General features: G+C 34.0%; 1 protein-coding gene across 1 annotated transcript in view; it reads left to right on the top strand.

Moving 5' to 3' along the window:
- Window positions 1-21,474, top strand: part of LOC128984156 (nose resistant to fluoxetine protein 6-like) — a 69,825-nt gene that overhangs the window by 12,029 nt on the left and 36,322 nt on the right. Inside the window, exons 3-5 of the mRNA XM_054403447.1 lie at window positions 5,663-5,841; window positions 19,859-20,049; window positions 20,810-20,880. Of these exons, the coding sequence (XP_054259422.1) occupies window positions 5,663-5,841; window positions 19,859-20,049; window positions 20,810-20,880 (441 nt within the window). The remainder of the gene's footprint in view (window positions 1-5,662; window positions 5,842-19,858; window positions 20,050-20,809; window positions 20,881-21,474) is intronic.

Genomic DNA, 21,474 nt, shown 5'->3' with positions numbered 1-21,474 from the left:
GCAGCAAACCTGTAGGCTTAGCGAATTTCCATTTGATTCGCATTTCAATGTAATCTATTTAAATAACATTGGGTTTAACAAGTACCCAGGTTTGCTACAACGGATTTTTTTTGTAAAATATTAATAACTTAGGCCTAGTATAAAATATATACATTTGCCAAGTTTGATTGAGATACCTATAGGTATCCATAAGCAAGCAAACTACAAAAGTTTACTTATTCTCTATAATAATAACATGGGGATTTTTAAAACTATATTTTTTTGGATTTTCTCCGCAACCAATAACAGTAAAAAACACTTCAATGTACCCTACTAAAATCACAAGACCACATCGAACTAACTCACCTCGAATGCAGTTATACACATGAACTTACATAAACACATGTTAGAGTGCAAATTGGGTATTGGATATTTTGTAGTATTTTATATGTTTATTTATCACATTTTAATAAGGTTTCAAAATGTTCTATCAACCTTATGTTCTGAATGATGTACTTGAACTTTTTTGTACTCACTGATGAGTTTACAAATAGTTAAATAATTTAGTACGTTTTTTTTAGGTTTTTTAAATTGTTAGAAGAAAAATTGTGAAATGTAATGTTTTGAGGGTCAAAAATTAGAAAACCACATTTTTACCGCATAAATCTCCCACAAAACCCCGTATCCTTGGTCCGCTCATGCTGGCTCGCGAACTCATTTAATTTTATCCCACCATTCATATAAATTTAATCAAAATCAGGCAAAAATTCCTCAAGTTATCGCCGTCTAAGTTCACGGATATATAATTTGGTACGAACGTGTAAATCTACGTTTATGTGAACGTTTGTGCGGACCAGCATGATCGGGAACGGCATGGGAACGAGGTTTTATGGTCGAATTATTGGTGTAAAAATTTGGCTTTCTCACTTTGACCCTGAAAACATAAAATTTACCAATTTCTCCATAGACCATTTAGGGTAGAACATAGAGCTAAAAAAAAATAGTTTAGTATATTTAAGTGTATTTGTACGCTTATTGGTTTCAGAGAAAATTGAAAGAAAAATCAAATTTAAAATGCCTATGCTTATGGAGAATAAATAAACTGTTGTAGTTAGCTTGTTTATGAATATATTTTGAACAAACTTGACAAATCTATTTATTTTATACTAAGCTATTGATATTTTACTTTTTTATTTTTATAAGACACACTTTATTACCATCCCTGTAGCAACAAACCTAGGTACTCGTTAAACCTAATGTTATTAAGTTTTTATTGATAATCAAATTAGGCAATTGTGAATTCGCTAAGTCCGCAGGTTTCCTGCTTCTGTGGTATTTTGCTTTACTACAGTACCTTATGTTGGGCGATTATTTTTCCCCACTGACTTCGTGCGTAGTTTTTCAACGAAATAATGTTTAAGTAAGCTTATCATTTGCAAATTAAATCGTGTATGTACATTATTCTCATAGATGCATCAGCACCTCATAGGGTTAGGCAAAAGTATGGAACCTCCCAGTTAACTTTTTAACGCGTTGCGTAGGAAAACCAAACTCGGCACATATTTACAACATAAGAAATTGCACTTTTCATGAAAGTTACAAATTTGCCCCAGCTCCCAAAATGGGGTATTTTGGAGGCAGCCCCAAATTTTCAAATGTAAACACCTATCATGTGACCCGCCATTGGTTTATTAAGAGAAAATGAATGGCGCAAACCAGAGGTCAATATCGCACCCCTAATCAAAATGGCAGCCATTTAAATTATTTAAGATGAGCAAGCAAGATAAAGTCTGGACACCCCCAGTTAACTTAAAAAAATTAATGTTTTAATACTGACCAAAAGGTGAATTCTCTTTTTTTATAAAGGTATGCTGAGTTTAGTTTTCCTGCTATCACCTGTTAAAAAGTTAATAGGGGATATTTCAAAATGACTGCCATTTTGATAAGGGGTGTGATATTGACCTCTAGTTTGCGCCATTTAATTTGTCTTGAGAAACCCTTTAAAATGAGGGGTCACATGATAGGTGTTTACTTTTAAAAATTTAGGGTTGTCAAAATATTCTATTTTGGGGGCTGGGGTAAAGTTGTAACTTTGATGAAACAGTGCAATTTCTTATGCTGTAAATATGTGCAGAGTTTGGTTTTCCTACTGCAACGCGTTAAAAATTTAACTGGGAGGTTCAAGACTTTTGCCTAACCCTGTATAATTCGTAATAAGTTAGCCTAGCCTTAAAGAAAGATATTTTTTCAAACCAAGTGGTCCAATTGAATTTTGTTTCTAAAACCAAAGAGGAATGTGTAACTATTTTATACAACAGATTAACATTTTTTAAATTACGTTACGTATAATTAACAAAATTTAAATAGTTTTTTATTATTATTATTTTGGGCAATTTTTTAGACAGCAACTAGTACATATATACAATTTTGAACGAATAGTGGTTTTGGCCTCTAGGGACATCAAAATGAAAAAGTATATCGGTCCCGGCGGGTCTAGGTCTTACCATGCCACATACGGTAATAACTACTTCCTATACGGAAATTCACTAAAAACTATCGCCCTTGCAAAAGACAAGACAGAGTCTGTACTAATTAACCAATTACCAACCGGTTACTGAGGTTCTGACAAAAACCTAGCCCAAGGCGCACAGCCGCCTAGCGAGACACCAAAACATACGAGCACGCGTCAAATGTAGTCTATTCTTAAATTCTTGTAAAACAGAATACATCACCAAAATAGTTTCTGGTGAAGAGGATTTTTTATCTATTATCAAGCTAAAGATATATTTTTTTAATGACTTTCCCTATCTATATTTTTATAAGCGATCTACGTTGTATGGTATACCTTATAATGGTTTCAATTTCCTATTCGTTGCCTTAGAATATTGTTTCTAAAATCGTCACACCCTTTATTAATATCGTCATAATTTTCTATATTTCGAGACATATAGGTACTTGTTACATGAATACCTCTCTCAATGGGGAGGAATCAAACCAAGTCCAGGTAAGATCAAAATATGAATCTCAACTGTCATTTACTTGAAGAAATCTAAGAAAAGCTTTGTCTAGCTAGCATTGAAATAATAATATTATTAAAAAATTGCATTGTTTTAAAAATCTTAAAATAGTTTCAAAACGTAAATGCCTCATTTAGGAAACCATCCACATATGTGGCACGCACAGTTACAACACCTCGTGGACATCATCAAAGAACAATAAATGACGAGAACAATCCATTTTACGACCAGTGTTTATTTATTTCGTCACACCTAAGGAAACAAAGACCTAATAAATACGTCGCTCAAAGTCTTTGTGACGGATTCCCATTTGATACAATCGACAACTGACTTGGGACAAGATCTATATTTTACTCACTGTAAGAGAAAAGTACAATGTTTTACGACACAGTAACTGATTGATAAACGGTCTTTGGCGTCGAATAATAATCGCATTAATTACTTGGCCTCTTCCAAAACGACGTCGGTGATGGAACGCTCAATTTGTTCTGAATGTCGACCCTGAGGAGTTATATAATAAGTTGCTACATGTAGGCTATAGTCGCAATATTCTGTGTTAATTGTTGTAAAGATACGACGTTTTACCATAGACTAAGCAACACAAGTATGATTTATCTATGGTTTTACGTATGCTGTAAAGGGGGATTTTGTAATAAAATGCTGATTTTTGTTCATAAACAAAGATTAGTATTATATTTTATTGTTCATAAGTCCAAGTAAATTACAGGCTACGTACACTGTAGACAATTATCGATAAATCTTTCTAAAACTTTGTTAGTAAAATTATTTTTAAATTAAAGTGTATATAAATTTCCAAGTTCATACTTACATTTTGTGAAACATTTATAAGTACATATGTGATAAACACATTTTATTGTTCTATCAAGGCCACTGGTTCTATCAACCTTACTAGGCCTACCCACATAAACAAATTAAAACGTTTTTTACAGATTTCAAAAGTTTTTGCCGTACAGCATAAAATAATTTGACATTGTTGTTTTATAATTATACTCCTACAACTATAAAAACTAAAACTTTAAATATTTCAGATTAAAATTTGTATACTGTATAAGTTATTTTAAGTTAAACATTTTTGACTTAACAAGTAGTTAAAATCCAATAAAACACGTATCATAGTTATTGACTAGCTAATAGAATTACAACACCAAAGGATGTTTACTTAGGTTGTAATTGAACATGTTTTAAATAACGAGAATTATTGAAGAAATCCTTGTAATATTCCGCTGTCCACGAGACCTTGTCCAGTTTGGAACCGAAACAATCGCGTGCAAGCCAACGGCAAAGGACGAAGCAAATTAGGTTTTGGAGATTTTGTAGTATTTGATGTTTTTTTAACACATTTTAATAAGGTTCCGAATTGCACAACTTTTTGTGAAAAGCATAGGGTTGATAAAATCCAATCTAAAAAACAATTACATAATAATTGATCTAATAACCACTAGATAAGCACATATAGATCAACCAGTGCGTGTTCCAGTCTGACGCATTTTATCCGACTAGTTTGGTCAGAGAAAAAGGAATCAAGCATTCATAATAGAAGATATTTTAACAAGTTTTGATTGTTAGTTTGGCCTATTGGAGGTGTTCCTTACGATTCAGCTTATTGTGCACCAAAGGCTTCATTCAAACTTGTTACTTTTGTTGTGCAAGAATCGCCAAGTATTGCCAAGAACCATCGAGGCAAGAGTAAATTAAATTCTATTCGTGGCATGAAATATGTATTACTCACTGTAAGGCCATTTAACTAGACGTCGTATACACATTCTGTATTTAATTGGTATGCTTTTAGGCAAGGTGTTATCTTTTATATTACAAAATTTGTGTTTTCTTTTCCGAGTTCATTTGGCTCTTCTACCCGACCGATTTTAATGATTGAGGTCCTAAATGAAGGTATGCCCGCACAGATTTCACATCAACCATCGGCAAATATTGATCAATTTAGCAATTATAACTGTATTCCTTGACAAAAAACATAAATTTTCGATTTATTTTTACTTCAATTTAAGATGTATTTCAAAAGTTATAATTATGTAATCCTATATGTTTTGGTCTAAGAACCTTAGTGAGATGCCGGCTTTCATTTATGCTATTCGGTATTCAAATCGGACGAGTTTCAAGCAAATGCAAGGTGAACAACCAACATACAAATTATTTTATAAGGGTTTTCTATGATAATAAATCAATAGCTCCAGTATTGTTTATGTTTTTTATGTTTTAGACTAACAATAATCAGTTAATAATGGACTTTAATTTAAGCTATTGATCGTTTGAATCAGTTAAGTTCAAGATACTGTATTACTCAATAAAAAAAACATAACCTTCAATATTTCTTGAAAATGATATTTATTTCTCCGCTGCGGAGCAGCATTGGTCCTGTACTTAATTTATGAAAATTATTTGTGGGCTCCACTCAAGTATCTTTTTTGTTAGGTATTGTTTGTTTATTATTTGTCTATAGTGATATCCATGACTCACTATTAAGCGGGACGTTTTTCGGGTTCCGCACGTTGGACTTGATTACATGGACGATTGCGTGTGAAGTATGTATGTGTGTGTTTATGTCGAGTCCTGCAATACTAACAAAGTGTTGATATGTCCTGCCTTTGGAGACAACCCTAATGTAACACGAAAGTAATCTGTTGCAGTGATCGACGCCAGCAGTAAGATCCCAGCAGGTATCCTGGATGGCCGGATGATGGACCTCGGCAGCTACGACGAGTGTATCAGGGCAGAGGAGCCAGAGGGGAGGTTCCGAGGACAATATTGCCTAGTAGAAACCGAGGGAATCCTGCCTAGGGACCTCACTGCCCGCTTGAACCCGGAGGTTAGTCAGTAGGCCTATCACTAATGAGACAACTTGTCCAGATAATTTACGGCAATTCTTGAGTAAAAGTGTCTGAAAACATTACCAAAAATTAAACAATTATACATATTATACATAATTACCAGAACTGATTATTATGTTCTTGGTGAAGGTCGGGACAGATAGGGTAGAACTACTGCAAACCATAGACTATAGATTATACTTTTTTATTATAGAGTCAATGTACAAACTCACAGAATGGATTAATCAACCATATAGATTAAATTATATCAAAACATAATTGAACATATAATTGATAATTCAATAATCAACCATTATTCTCTAGCATATTTAATTATTAGCTGGTAACCAATGTTCAGAGCGATAGAATGTGGGGGTCTATAATCTATACTAACACGAAAATATTAAAAATCTAGAAACTAGATTGTACACATTTTCACAGCGGGGACAGATTTAAATTTTGGAATTGGTAACTCAAGAGGAATATATATAAGAACGAGGAAGAAATATATAACGTTCATGAACATAAAAATAGAGTAACAATTTTCTGTAACAAGACCTGTAAAATGATACCAAACTCGACTATACTTGTCATATAAAATTTTTGAGCTACCCCCTACCTCCACCCCTAAGGGCAAAATTTTCAAAATTGAGCATGATATTTATTGTACCCCCTCAGATCTATGAAGGCTGCTGCGAACAGATTTCAAATATCTCAAATGGTTTTAATAGTTAAGGGGGGGGGTTTAAGTTGCTTTTCAGCCACCCTGTATATAATGTGTGTGTGAGTGTGTCCGTTAGCACGATAACCGAAACAAAAATCATCCGATTTAGAATTCATCCGGTTTTGAATTTGGTACAAAAGTGTAAACCTACATTTATTAGAACAATTCGCAAACCAGCAAGATTGGACCATGGGAAAGGTGTTTTACGGGGGTTTATAGAGTAAAAATTGGGGTTTCTCATTTTTGACGCTAAAAGATATATACAATTTCACAATTTTTCTTTAAACAATTTTTGGAGCTTAAAAAATTAATTTACTATCTTGAAGTATTTTTGTATGGTTATTAGTAACGGAGAAAATTCAAAAAATTGCAAATTTAAAATTCCCATGGTATTCTTATGAGAAATAAGTAAATTATTGTTGTTTACCTGTTTTATGGATATATTTTGATTACACTTGACAAAATAATTTTATTTATACTAAGCTATTTATATTTCACTAAAAACACACTATATTACCCTCACCGTAGCAGACAACCTAGCTACTCATTAAGTTTAATGTTATTTAAATAGATTTGTGGAAATAAAATCAGGCAAATGGAAATTCGCTTAGTCTCTAGGTTTGCTGTGGTGGGGATATTTTTTTTGCAGTTTATTTAAACTGTCAGAACTGCGCATTCGTACTGTGAAGCGCGTGTTTCCTTGGGTCTGCGCAGATAACATCATACGACCTTGCCTTAGCACTTGTAGGAGCTCCGGGCTAATAGCCCTCCAGTGCAGCAGCGGCAGTCGGGGCTAAATTATAGCCCTTCGCTATTTCAAGCCTTTTACTTAATCGACGGGTAATGGAATCAGTTGAATCAAAGAAACAAACCAACTAATTTTCCTCGGTCAATCAGGTACTTACAGTTTTCTTCAAATGTGGGTTTGGATACAAAATAAACGGTCATGTATCGGTTTGTTACTGTTATGGTTTTTAGACACATTAGTCGAATTAATCTGGAATGTTACCTCCATAAAGATGATAAATTAATATACTTCTTCTGTGTATTTACTAGACGAAGAAGTAATGTCACTTTTCTAATAATACCTAACGACATTAGTTTAGTCTCATATAAACTAAAACAGTATCGCTGTAACCACTGTTTATAGAGCACAGAACCCATAACAACGCACACTCCATATAAGGATTTTGGTTTGATAAATTCTTAAATTCTTACTGCTAATAATCCTACAGTAACAGAAGGTACAGTCTTATCGCGTAGTTCAGTAACGTCTAGGGTTGAAAATTAGTGGTCTTGTTTCGTCAATACTCCAGAGTAGTGCAAAGTTCAGGATAAACCCTTTTTAGCGAATTTCCCGATAGGGACAACAGACCATCCTATGATCTTATATGAGCAATGTTTGCTTGTATGTATGTATGCTTGCACATTAATCTCGAAAACGGCTTTGAAGATTTTCTTCAAGTGTTGTAAATAATTTATGGCCTAAAAAGTGATTTACGACAGTCACTACTTCAAGAAAATTCGATTTCACTACACAGCTCATTTCAAAATTTAACATTTGCTGTTTTGGTTTAAAAACAAACTGTCAATATTATATTATATCAATATTATGCAAGTATAGACTCTTACAAACGAATGATTTTTAACATCGACAGTAAAATATTAATGTGCTGTTGAGTGCCAGGTTAAAATGTCCATGTTAATAAATTGAAATTCCACTGAAACTTAAATAATAAAAGCCAAAATTAGTTGTTAATAAAACGTGAGTTTCCTTTATATTGCTTAACAATCGAATATACCGAGACATGGATCGGTCCCCCGGTACTTATATCACTAGCCCCACAGTAGGCCTAACCGTGTAGCCACACATTAAAGTATTAACGCCATCAAAGTAATTTGAAATAATTAATAATGCTAATGGAGCTAATAATGATGGTAAATCCATTGATTTTAACGATCCCTTGTTTCTTGAGCATGTCTTCTGAGTTTTCTTGGTGGCAACTTCCCGATAAATTAAAACTATTAACTATCAACATCCTCTCACACAGGATATCTAAGTGATCAGGAGGCGAAGTTTCAAGGTAGTTTCCAATAAACATTCCAGCTTCAATAACACATTTAAATGGCTCAGTTTTTGCTGTAAGTACGACTGACCGTCCTTGGGCTAGAGACTTGTGCAGGCTAAGCCCCCTATATCACCTTCGGGGGCTTCACGATAGAGGCGGTATGTTAATGTAAATAATCATGTTACCTTCTAGTGTACGTCTGCGCAGAGGTAATCATTAGTCTATAAACTGCGTAGGTTTGAAGTGATTGACAAGATCATTTGATGAATTAAACTACCTCGGTCTCCGGCATTTAGTTAACATATAGTTCAAGACTAATGCTGTCGTAAGCTGTGTTTTGTATAACCGGTAATAATGCACGGTTGATGATTTAAGCTTATACACAGGGGTTGGACATGGACATATCTTGTGTTACATATTTTACCTTTCAAGTGAGATTGGAATGCAAGTAAGTAACTAAAAAAGATGAGTTAGTGAAATGTACAAGTAACGTTTGCACACAATGATTTTAAAACGGCTCCAATGATTTTCACTAAATCGTTAAATACTGTATTTCTTAGTTTTAGGCTAAAAACGATATTCATGATAGACTCTGTTCTGGAGAAATTCGTATTTCGTTAAAAAAATTAAATGGAATTTTAATATTTTAAACATTGTCTTATGGGTTTCCAAGTAGCGATGATGGTTTTAATGACAAGTAAACAAAAGGGTAAACATATTGTTACAACAAACCATTACAGTATACGAGCAAATTAAAAAATGCATTACAAAAGAAAAGGACACTCGGATTAATAAAATTGAGCATATAATTACTTTGAATGTATTATTGAGAAGTGTGATAATTAATTAATCTGACGTATATGATGATTGAAGAAAGTTGATTGTTTCACTACAAAACATTATGCACTAATTTGGAATTAAATCTCCAGAAAAATCCATGGACGTTTTATCGTTTTCGGCGGGTTCGCCGCCGGCGTGGGCGCGCTATTCCGCGATCCTATTGAATAACACGTCTCAAATATCACGAGTTTGTTGTTGATATGAGGTTTATTGCAGGATTTCAATAGAGATTGTTCGTCCGTATGCATATGTTTGTTCCGTAAATTAAGAATGAAGAGGAATCGTCCACCGAATACAAATTGGCTTTACAACTTAATTAAACGTATCTATATAAATAAAATTAGAGTTCTGTCTGTACATTACTCAGAATTATCTATTCTTTGGCTTTTTTTTACGTTTTATACATTAAAGAAGCCGAAACAAGTCTCGTCTCAATTTCTGTCTGTCTGTCTATCTGTCACGGCCCACAAGGCATTTTACGCGGCCTTCTCTTGAAAAACGATAGCATCGATCGGGATTCAATTAGTCTTTTTGTATTCACTGGATTGGAAAGAGTGTCTTTAGCCATTAAAATATGACCTCACTACTTTTGAAATAAAATAACGGACGTTCAAAACACCAATTTTGTGCAATTTTTGTCAGGTTTTCTCTTCATGTTTACCACATACGTCATTATTTATGAAATACTCATCGGTTTGGAGAATCAAGGCCACGCTAAAAAAAACACGACATATATGAAGTGACGAACATCTGTTTGGATGGATATTTTTTTCTATCTGTCAATGATATGTTTACATTAAATGTTGTTTAAATATTTCGTGGTTTTTTTGTGAAAATCCAAAACCAAGTGAGATTAAAAACGTCGTGCCTTACATAACGGATTTTGTTAATCGTAGGTGCAATAATGTATTGTGCAACTGTAAATGAAATTAAATTCCTAGGCATAATTAAGGTCGCTAATCAAAAATGTTGTGTGTGTGTATCAAATTGTACTTGAATTTTGATAACCGGGAAACAGACCCTGAAACAGTGCTGAATACGGAGTTTTACCTGCATATCTGGAAAAATGCACACTAAATATGCAAACCAAATGCTGTTCTGATTATAAGAAGGTTTCAACTGACTACATGATCCCGTCCGTAGAACACACACAACTAGTCAAAACTAAAAATTATAGTGATTTACAGGTAAAACCAATAAATTATATTTTTATAAAGTTAACTAGTATTCCATTCATTATTGTTTTTTTTTAACCTGTTTGTTTTATTTATACTTATTCCAAGGATGGTTCAGTATTAAGAATAATGTATTGACGTGTAAATCATAACATGATCATAACACATGTTTATGTTTATCCTACTAATATTATAAATGAGAAAGTTTAGATGTATGGATGTATGGATGGATGTATGGATGTATGGATGTATGTTTGTGACAAGTGAACGCGAAAAATACTGGTCGGATTGGACTGAAATTTGGCATGATGATAGCTCACATTCCCGATTAACATATAGGCATATTTTTATTTCAAAAATCCTTTCGGGCTCCGCCCCAGTGGCTCTGGAGTTTCCCATGTTAACCTTATGAGAAATGGAATTATTGAATCTTAACAGCTGTTTCAACTAAAAGTTGGTTCTGTTCTATGATGTTCAATAGCATTAAAGTTACAAGGATTACCAACAGGGTGCAGCACTATTATTTTTTTACATTTATGACAACAGCTAATTTGCAGCCAAAAGGTGAGTGAGCGTAGCAAACGAACTTCAACCTGGAGGCGAGTTAGCGTAGCGAACGAGCTAACCTGAAGGCAAGTGAGCGCAGCGAACGAGCTCCAACCTAAACGTGAGTGAGCGTAGCGAACGAGCTCCAACCTAAAGGTGAGTGAGCATAGCGAACAAACTTCAACCAGGACGTGATTGAGCCACGCGAACGAGATAATCTTGAAAATTAAGAAGTTAAACGGGGCAAAGCCCGCGGGTCACAGCTAGTCGTAAATAAAGTTAAGTTTATGACTTTTTTCTCGCAAACCCTAAGATTTAGCCTTTGCAACTATATTATCCTGCCTAAACCCACATTTTAGTGTATTCAGAGTGTTTATGTGCCGTTTTTAATAACTTACGTTTACACTACATTTTTATATATTTCTTAGTGTAGATTTGTCTTTGGAATTCATTGGCTTAGGGTAAAAATAACATTGTCTGTAGTAGGCCTAGCACAAAACTGTTTGCTGCATCTGTCGGCTTGACCATTTAATCGACAGAGGTTACCCGATGCCAATATGGGCCAATAAACTGTAAAATATGGTTTGATATTGATTATTAAATATGATAAAATCAAGCCTTGAACATAGTCTGGCTTAAATAAAGGAGTCTATTGGTACCGTATATTACTTTCATATTAGGATTTTTATTTTGGTATTTTTCTTTGATGTGTCAGTAGGCCTATGCGTGTATATTTTAATGACTTGAGATTGCTGAAAAACAGAACCAATACTTGAGTTATATTATATATTTATACCGTATTTTATAATAATGCAGATCATAGATTCATAGATCAACGCCGAAACTATTACCTAACCTTCTACAAATATAAGACATAACAGTCAAATTAAGGAGCTACACTAAATATAATAAATATCTCTAAATGTGGCTAATTACCCATAACATAATAAAACCGACAGCTATTCGACTATCGCCCACCGTGGGAGGCGATTGAGGCTTTGACCCTGGCTTGGCTCGCCAACTACGAGATAATTGAGGAAATTTAGCCTAAGTTGCAGGGCATTAACATCGGGTGTTTTGGTATCTATTTTACTAAATAATTACTTGATCAGCATTGTACGTGTTATTCAAGTGACCTATTGGGTCTGATGTTTGGAGTATCCAATCGAAAACGATCGCCAATTAAACTTACCATCCGTTATGTATATTTACCGTCATGTGAGTTAACAGTATAAGTGTGTTTTTTTTTCAGTAGACGTATTGTTTTAATATACTTTCCGTACATATCCTATTGGTACTCTAATACGAACCATGTATTTTTTTTCTGTCTGCCTGTAATATATATTATCTCTAAATCCAGCGTAAGGATTTTGAGTACACTTTGGAACTAGGGACTTATAGCACTAAAAACGTGATTGGTGACAGCCACTACCTCAGGGAAATTTGTATTTCGCTACACAATCTCATTTAAAAATTTAACATTGGCCTTTTGGTTTGCCAAGTAACTATGTTGGTTGAAGAAAATAACAAAGAAAAAGTAAACAAAAGACTTGTAACATGTGTTTATAACAAGCCGTCCACCGTATACTGCAAATAAAAAAATACAGTACTGTACAAAGAGAAAAAGACCAGTGCAAAGATTACACTGAAGATTACTCGATATAGGGGAAAACAGTTCCAATCAAATACGGATTATTTTACTTGCCCCTCTCCCACAAAAACTTAATCCCTGAAGTTAACTTGACTTCTGGGGGTTTGAATTGACACAAAACTATTACCGTATGCTAAATCCCAATGAAAAAGCAGAAAGAATCTCAATTTATTCAGAAGTACTGTAGATGCGAAAAGGTGAAAATCGTTGTCAGAAGCCATTTTGAAACTAATATGATTTTGTTTACATCATTTCTTTATCTGCTGTCATTGGTGAGCATAAAAGTCGAACAATGGGTTTCAATGACAAGAGGAGAATAAAGTCTGTGTGAGTAGCACTTATACTTATACTACATCATAAATGTGTATCTTATTTTTGTTCATTTGCATGCTTTTACATTACAGAGTTGTTATTATTTCAGCGATCAAATGTCTATGGTTTGTAATAATAATGTTTTTCGTATTTATAAAATGTCTGTTTACGATATTGTTGTAACGATTAAACCAATTAACCACAACCAAGCAAGGCTAGGTCCCCTATTTCTTTAACTAACAAAGTAGTATCATGCATTGTATTACTCAAGCTACACGCTGTGGTTTATGGCCTCTGTAAACATCACAATATTGATCATCAGCTATAAAAATCAAGTTTGTACATTCGTGCATACATGGAAGAGTATCGTAGATAGTACGGTTGTACAAATTGTATATTGTACATAGTCCGCCATGATTTCGTGCATACACGGAAGAGTGTAGTGGATAGTATGAATGTACAAATTTGTCTATTTTACATAGGCCGCCATGTTCATACATGGAAGAGTATCGTAGATAGTATGAATGTACGAAATTGTCTATTTTACATAGCCCGCTATGTTCATACATGGAAGAGTATCGTAGATAGTATGAATGTACAAATTTGTCTATTTTACATAGGCCGCCATGTTCATACATGGAAGAGTATCGTAGATAGTATGAATGTACGAAATTGTCTATTTTACATAGCCCGCCATGTTCATACATGGAAGAGTATCGTAGATAGTATGAATGTACGAAATTGTCTATTTTACATAGCCCGCTATGTTCATACATGGAAGAGTATCGTAGATAGTATGAATGTACGAAATTGTCTATTTTACATAGCCCGCCATGTTCATACATGGAAGAGTATCGTAGATAGTATGAATGTACGAAATTGTCTATTTTACATAGCCCGCCATGTTCATACATGGAAGAGTATCGTGGATAGTATGAATGTACAAATTTGTCTATTTTACATAGCCCGCCATGTTCATACATGGAAGAGTATCGTAGATAGTATGAATGTACGAAATTGTCTATTTTACATAGCCCGCCATGTTCATACATGGAAGAGTATCGTAGATAGTATGAATGTACGAAATTGTCTATTTTACATAGCCCGCTATGTTCATACATGGAAGAGTATCGTAGATAGTATGAATGTACAAATTTGTCTATTTTACATAGCCCGCCATGTTCATACATGGAAGAGTATAGTGGATAGTATGAATGTACAAATTTGTCTATTTTACATAGCCCGCCATGTTCATACATGGAAGAGTATCGTAGATGGTATAGTTGTACAAATTATTGGTATGGTAGAAGAGTATCGTTGATAGAATGGCAATGGATGTACAAATTTGTCTATTGTCGCCATGATTTCGACGTCGTTGTCCACGCATGATACCCGTTTCCTGTACAACCAGGTAATCGCGTTGAGTAAAGGACTATTCTTGTCCGATAAATTAATTGTTAGCGTTGCAGCTACAATGAGGAAAACTCGAGACAAGATTTACAAGATTGAGGCGACGTGGGAAACTCTCCAAACAAACAAAAAACTGCATGTATAAACGCCATGCTAACCGATAGTAGTTATACTACTGTATTCATTCGGATTGTGAATTGTACGGATGATGTTTTTGGCCATTGGGGACATAAAAACGATAAAGTAAATCGGTCCAGGGTCCAGGTCCTACCATGAGATCATGTGGTGATACCTTATTCCCATTATGGTAAATTAACTAAACACATATTAAGCGATCACGTTTAGCACTTTCGGGCTAGTGGCGTATTTTTTTTATGTTTATGATCACACCGTTTGTGGTCTAATATTCGTACTAGACACTTAGGCTACAATATTAATTTTCTTTCGTGAACTGACCTCTCACAGATGATTCTACATGCCTCTCCATGCCGACAGAATTTGTCAGAGAACTAATAACCCACGTGTTGTCTAATTCCACGTTTCAATTCACTATGATCTCTTATGATTTAGTAAAGCCTGCAGTTTCAAGGCGAGCAACATGTTACACTTTAGGGTGCTAATAAATCGTCTACAGACTGAAACCACAACCACTTACCCTGTAATTTGGCAATGTTTTATATAAAACAAATCAACACAATTTTACAAACCGCAGATGTATTATCTCTGCATTTGTTATTCGACGTAGTTGCCCCTTCCGATTAGTAGTAACTAGCAAGTAACTTAGTAATGACACCCCTTTGTTCCTTATTACACACCAAAGGTTATAATAGGCCTGTTTGTATTTTTTCAGAGTATCAATTAATTACTAAAGCCTGATAATTATGGCAATTTGAAATTAAATTGCATTTTCAACCATCAAATTAGCCTTAATTATACGACTTCACTTCCCATTACATTCGCATCGGGTATTTATCACAAACCATCATCTGTACAATAAGTAGTTATTCGTTTTCCAGATAAATGCAAGTTTAACTGCTCAACACACATTTTTGCTAAATATTTTAGTTACATAAAGTACTATTGAGGAAATAATACATTAAAAAATACCAACCGTTCAAGAATTGTTTTTTCTTTGTGAAGAAAAAAAGAGTCGGGATCCGAAAAGATGTCTACTATAGAACACTACCATAGGCTTTTGGATTCTGTAGTAGACATTCCATTCATATTACAACTAGATTTAGTAGACTTTTCATTCAAATTGAATTTTGTTTGCTCTACTAATACTTGTTGTGGCATAATATATTCATTGACAGCATACTCTGTCTATAGCTCAATTAAATTAAAGTACCGAAATTAATTTAAAAATGTCAACTAATAACAATATGAACAGATGAGATTCATACTACTCTCTGTAGCAGAAAAATAATAATAAGAGTCATTATATTAAAGACAATTTTAAGCCAATTTCGTTCGGTTTACGTATAGAGTTTTTGTTGTTTACTGTTTGTTATTTAACTCATTCCAAACCTATTGTACAAAATAAAACTATATAATATAAAAATAGCTATCCTTAGGTATTCTAACCTAACAGTAAAGCTCACTAGTAAAATATATCATAAATTAAAGTACATATGTCTTATCTTTAGCCTAAACCTGCTCCAAGTTATACATACGAGATATATGACTCGTATATGACTCGTATATGACGTGTGGTCAACAAGTACAATTCAAAGTAATTGTAACGTGAAAACTATGAATACTCGTATGTAGGTACGTTTAGGCCTCACTTTAAATCAATGACTGAGATTACTTTTCAATCAGCCGATAGTCCATACGACAGACTATGTTGATGCAGCTAAAGTCAACGGTCAGGGTTACTGTGTTCATGTCCAGACTACGACTACAAGATGACTTATAACGTCACCATCATAGCTAGTCTATCTCAATCACTTTAACCTTTTTACTTGCAGTCCTTGATGCTTCAAGATTGTCTACTTACAAGCAAGTATTAAATATGTTTACAGGAAAACAGAACCAACTCTTTCTAGGAGCATTCGACGTAAAATGTAAATGAGCCAAGGTTAAATGTATCTGTTTACTTGTAAACTCGAAAAATTAAAAACTTTAATAATGAATAATTTATTTTGCTTTAGCTTAAAATGAACAATAATATCGGTTAACTTAATTTGTTTGCTTTTCGTATTTACTTTTATAGAAGGCGTCGAGGAGGGATATGCTGTTTTTTTTTTTTTCGCGGAACCAGATTGTTTAAGGTCATAACTGTATTTGTATCACTGTCATTTTATACTAAGCTATTAATACTTTACTAAAACACACTTTAATACCCTCAATGTATATTTAAAATCTATTATGATTAAGCAATCAAAACGGTACAATTTAAAGTATTTGGAACCAGCAACAAAATTAGTTTGTATAATAAATAGATGTAAGAAGTACTTGGAAGTTTCAAGTGTCCGAGCGTACGTGTGTGTACAAGTACTTTGACATGAACGAGCACGTGGTGTACAAGAATGCGCATCACATTCCGAGCGAACACATCACATGAGTTTCCACAGAGTATGATATGACCTTGGATTACAAGGGGTTATTACGTTTAATTACTCTATGGGCAAACGTGATTGTAGCCACTATTAACAGCCAATTACCGGAGAACATCTGTATTACAGGATGTAGTTATCGATGGCGTCTGTCATAATTTGCCCTTTATTGTGGAAATCCTTCTGTAATGATGCGTTCTTGTTTGGTTTTGGGAATTTAATTTGTTGTAGCGTGCGAAAATGTTCCAAAACAGGATAAGTGAATATCTGTTACAACATGCATCTCTAATAAATGGACGTTAAATATATGACAGGATTATTACTTGGGGAAAGACATTTAAGTCCAGTTAAATGCAAAATGAATGTAACGACTTAATTGTATAGAGAAACATTTTAAATAGAAATATATTATAATAGGTACTCATAATAATTTCCCAAGGGTAATCTATCTATCTATCTATAATATTAAAACGAAACAGTGTTTTTTTTATTTCACGATTCTGAATCAACCACTCGACGGATTTTCATGATTTTTGTGTTGAAAAAAGATAATTTTGAGAACTAGGGAATGTCGAAGCCATAATTTTAGTTTAGGGTCCCAGTTTTTTTTTAAATTAAGTTTTAATTTTTAAATAGAATAGCAGCCGACGCTAAGATTCTAAACTAGCTTTTGGCATAAAATAATTTGCTTAACATAATAGCTGTAAACATTCAGCTTTTGTGTCACAAATTCAGCATTTGGATAAAAATGTAAAGACATACTTAGGGTTGACTTATTTATACTATGTGTAATGCTAATCATTGATACGTTCAATTCTTCTGTAAGAGGATGACGGATTAATTAAATATACATAGTAAAATACTAGGATGTTCAAATTATTTTTTAAAGCAATCTTTTATTTGTTTTAGAGCAATATAATTTGTTTTAACAGCTGGTTAAATAAAAACTATGGAACTATGAGGTTATTTTATTTACTCTTTTTTTTGTCATTGATTATAGGCAATAAGTAAGATTAGTAGAGATAATTAGACCACAGTTTAAAATAGTTTAGACCAAAATTAATTAAACCAAAGTACAAATCGAGGCTCTGTACACGAGTCTTAATAAAAATGGATGAATGTAAATTATTTTACTGCTCCACTTTTCAAGGAAAGATTAGAAAAATAACAATGTTTACATGTTTTAATTCTTCATGGTAGCTTTCTGTTTACAATTAATGTTTGTCTGCTTTAACTTTGTTTGGATTAGGCCCGGAAATATTGATGTCATAAAAAGAAGATCAAGAATAATCAGGAATCACGATTTTAAATTACCACCATAACCTCAGCCGGGTTTTATACAAAGATAAACAGATGGCTGACATAGATTGAACACAACGTCAACATTGACCTAGGATACTGCAATTAGACAAACCATCCTTTTATGAAATCGTGTTCAGTTGTGGTTACGTTTGGGGGTGCCTATATCAGCACCCCCAAACGTGAAAATATCACTTTTATTTATACTATGAATATATTGTAGTTTAAATTAACTAATATGGGAAATTACAATGTACATTTATTCAATGAGGGTGGGTAATTATCAAGGATAGATCTGATAACGGTATGGATAATAAACATTGACAATTACGTCACTAGCTTTAATAGCGTGTTTACTTTTTATATTCCTGCTACATGTGACCATTTCTTTTTTTCAAATGAATGTTATTTGAACCAAACAGCTGTTTCAAAACAAACTGTTATTGTTTTTACTTTTCTTTGTTTACACTTATTTATTTAGCAATTAATGCAGTGAAATTGATCTATAAGTATAAAAGAGGATGTTTGTATATATATATATATATATATATATATATATGTTTGGCAGTGATAAACTCAGACACCGCTGAACCGATTGCCACGAAACTTGGTACATACGTGTAGAATTTCATGGAATAGGTTTATACACCATCAATTTCGTGATCCGTCCAATCGGCTCCAATCGTCCAATCGGTCCAATCGGAGCTGTCCATAAGCTTTCAGTAAGTGGTCCAGGATTAAAGAAAAAACTGATCTTTGTCAGTAACAATCCTAGTGTGTGTTCGTTATAAAATACGGCAAACGTTAACTACTACTGTACATGAGTTATTCTTTCGTACGTGTGTCAGTAGAAGTGTGTTTGTTCCAGAGTCCGTTCCTGAAAACTATCCAAAGCGACTTGGCGTTCGCAGTGTGTGTTCTGTGCTCTTGTACATAGTGCCAGTTAAGTGTGTTTGTTCCAGAGTCCGTTCCTGGAAACTATCCGGAGCGACTTGGCGTTCGCAGTGTGTGTTCTGTGCTCTTGTACATAGTGCCAGTTAAGTGTGTTTGTTCCAGAGTCCGTTCCTGGAAACTATACGGAGCGACTTGGCGTTCGCAGTGTGTGTTCTGTGCTCTTGTACATAGTGCCAGTTAAGTGTGTTTGTTCCAGAGTCCGTTCCTGGAAACTATACGGAGCGACTTAGCGTTCGCAGTGTGTGTTCTGTGCTCTTGTACATAGTGCCAGTTAAGTGTGTTTGTTCCAGAGTCCGTTCCTGGAAACTATCCGGAGCGACTTGGCGTTCGCAGTGTGTGTTCTGTGCTCTTGTACATAGTGCCAGTTAAGTGTGTTTGTTCCAGAGTCCGTTCCTGGAAACTATCCGGAGCGACTTGGCGTTCGCAGTGTGTGTTCTGTGCTCTTGTACATAGTGCCAGTTAAGTGTGTTTGTTCCAGAGTCCGTTCCTGGAAACTATCCGGAGCGACTTGGCGTTCGCAGTGTGTGTTCCGTCCTCCTGTACCGCTAGAGATGTCAAGGTTCACATGGACGTCGCTCTCAACTCTGTCAACGCCAGTGCTATCATACACCCTCACAGCTGCTCTACCTCCGTACCTCTGCCATACACCGCTGCCGAGATAGTCTCAATGTAGGTACCTGCACAAATACATAAATAAATCTTACACTTTATACAGAGTGTCCCAGACCACCCGGCCGGCTTCTATAACACCAAAATAAAAGTAAATAGAAACCAATGGTCTGGGACACCGTGTATATTCACCATCCTTGATCAACTGAAGACAAATTTAAAATTTGTGTTCAATAACGCTTGAGTTCATTCGTGTTTCTAGTTTATACTGAGTTGATGTTACTAAATTATTATTATTGAGATATGTTAAATACCTATCGATTAAATCCTTGTCCACTGTTATGACATTCTATGATTGATTAATAGAAAAAAATCGACAGTTAACTCAAATTATATATTAACTCAAAATTAACAGTGTAACAAAATTAAAAGCTAGAATGAAAAAGGCTGACAATGACATGTAGGGTTTCGTGATGGTTGGAATAGGCTAAAATGATTAGGCCTAGATGAATAAAATAATGTCCAAATAAGTTGTAACGCACAATATTCCAACGATGAAATCAAATTTTAGTTTGTTCAAAAGGTATGTCTAAAATGTCCACTAAATTTACTAATAGGTAAAAAGTAAAAGGTAAATGTTAAAAATAAAGTTCAAATTAGGTCTTCTTAAGGTAAAAATTTAAGATACTTATAAACAAATAATAGTATAAATAATGATTTATAATTTCATAGTTACATATGCCTTTGTATAAAAAACTTAATGCTCAGAAAGTAATGTTTGTAAAACATTCAGTTACGTGTGATGCTTTGATCGTTTCAGATTCATCATTATTGTCATACTAGTGATGATAGTTCTCAGCACGATATACGACTCTAGATGCAAAGAATCAGGTAAGAAACTACAACTACATTTGAATATACTAAATTATTTGTTTTTTAAGCTCTTTAAAAAGGTCTAGAGAGAAATTGAGACATTTTGTGTTTTAAGGGTCAAAAATGAGAAAACCCAATTTTTACCCCATAAAACCTCCCGTAAAACCCCGTTCCCATGGTTTGATCAGGCTGGTTCGCGAACTCATTCAAGTTTATCCCGCCTTACACCTTTAAACCAAATTTCATCAAAATCGAACAAAAATTACTCAAGTTATCGCGTTCACGTATATATATATATATATATATATATATATATATATATATATATATATATATATATATATACACACACACATATATAACAATTTGAACGAATGGTGTTTTTGGCTCTGGGGACATCAAAATGAAAAAGTAAATCGGTCCCGGGCCTAGGTCTTACCGTGCCACCTACGGTAATAGCTACTTCCCTATAGGGAAATTCGCTAATAAATCGTTTGTGAAACTAAAAAATAAATATTTTAATAGTTTTTTAATCTATTAATATAAACTTTTACATTGTGTTTGCAGTGTTTGATATATTTTGTAGCGGGTACCTTCACTCAATGAAACCAC

The sequence above is a fragment of the Macrosteles quadrilineatus genome, unplaced genomic scaffold, assembly GCF_028750875.1.
Source record: "Macrosteles quadrilineatus isolate MER2022 unplaced genomic scaffold, UCM_ALF_1.0 Scaffold_2__2_contigs__length_208266976, whole genome shotgun sequence".
NCBI classification, from domain to species: domain Eukaryota; kingdom Metazoa; phylum Arthropoda; class Insecta; order Hemiptera; family Cicadellidae; genus Macrosteles; species Macrosteles quadrilineatus.
This window is presented reverse-complemented; position numbering and strand designations above follow the sequence as displayed.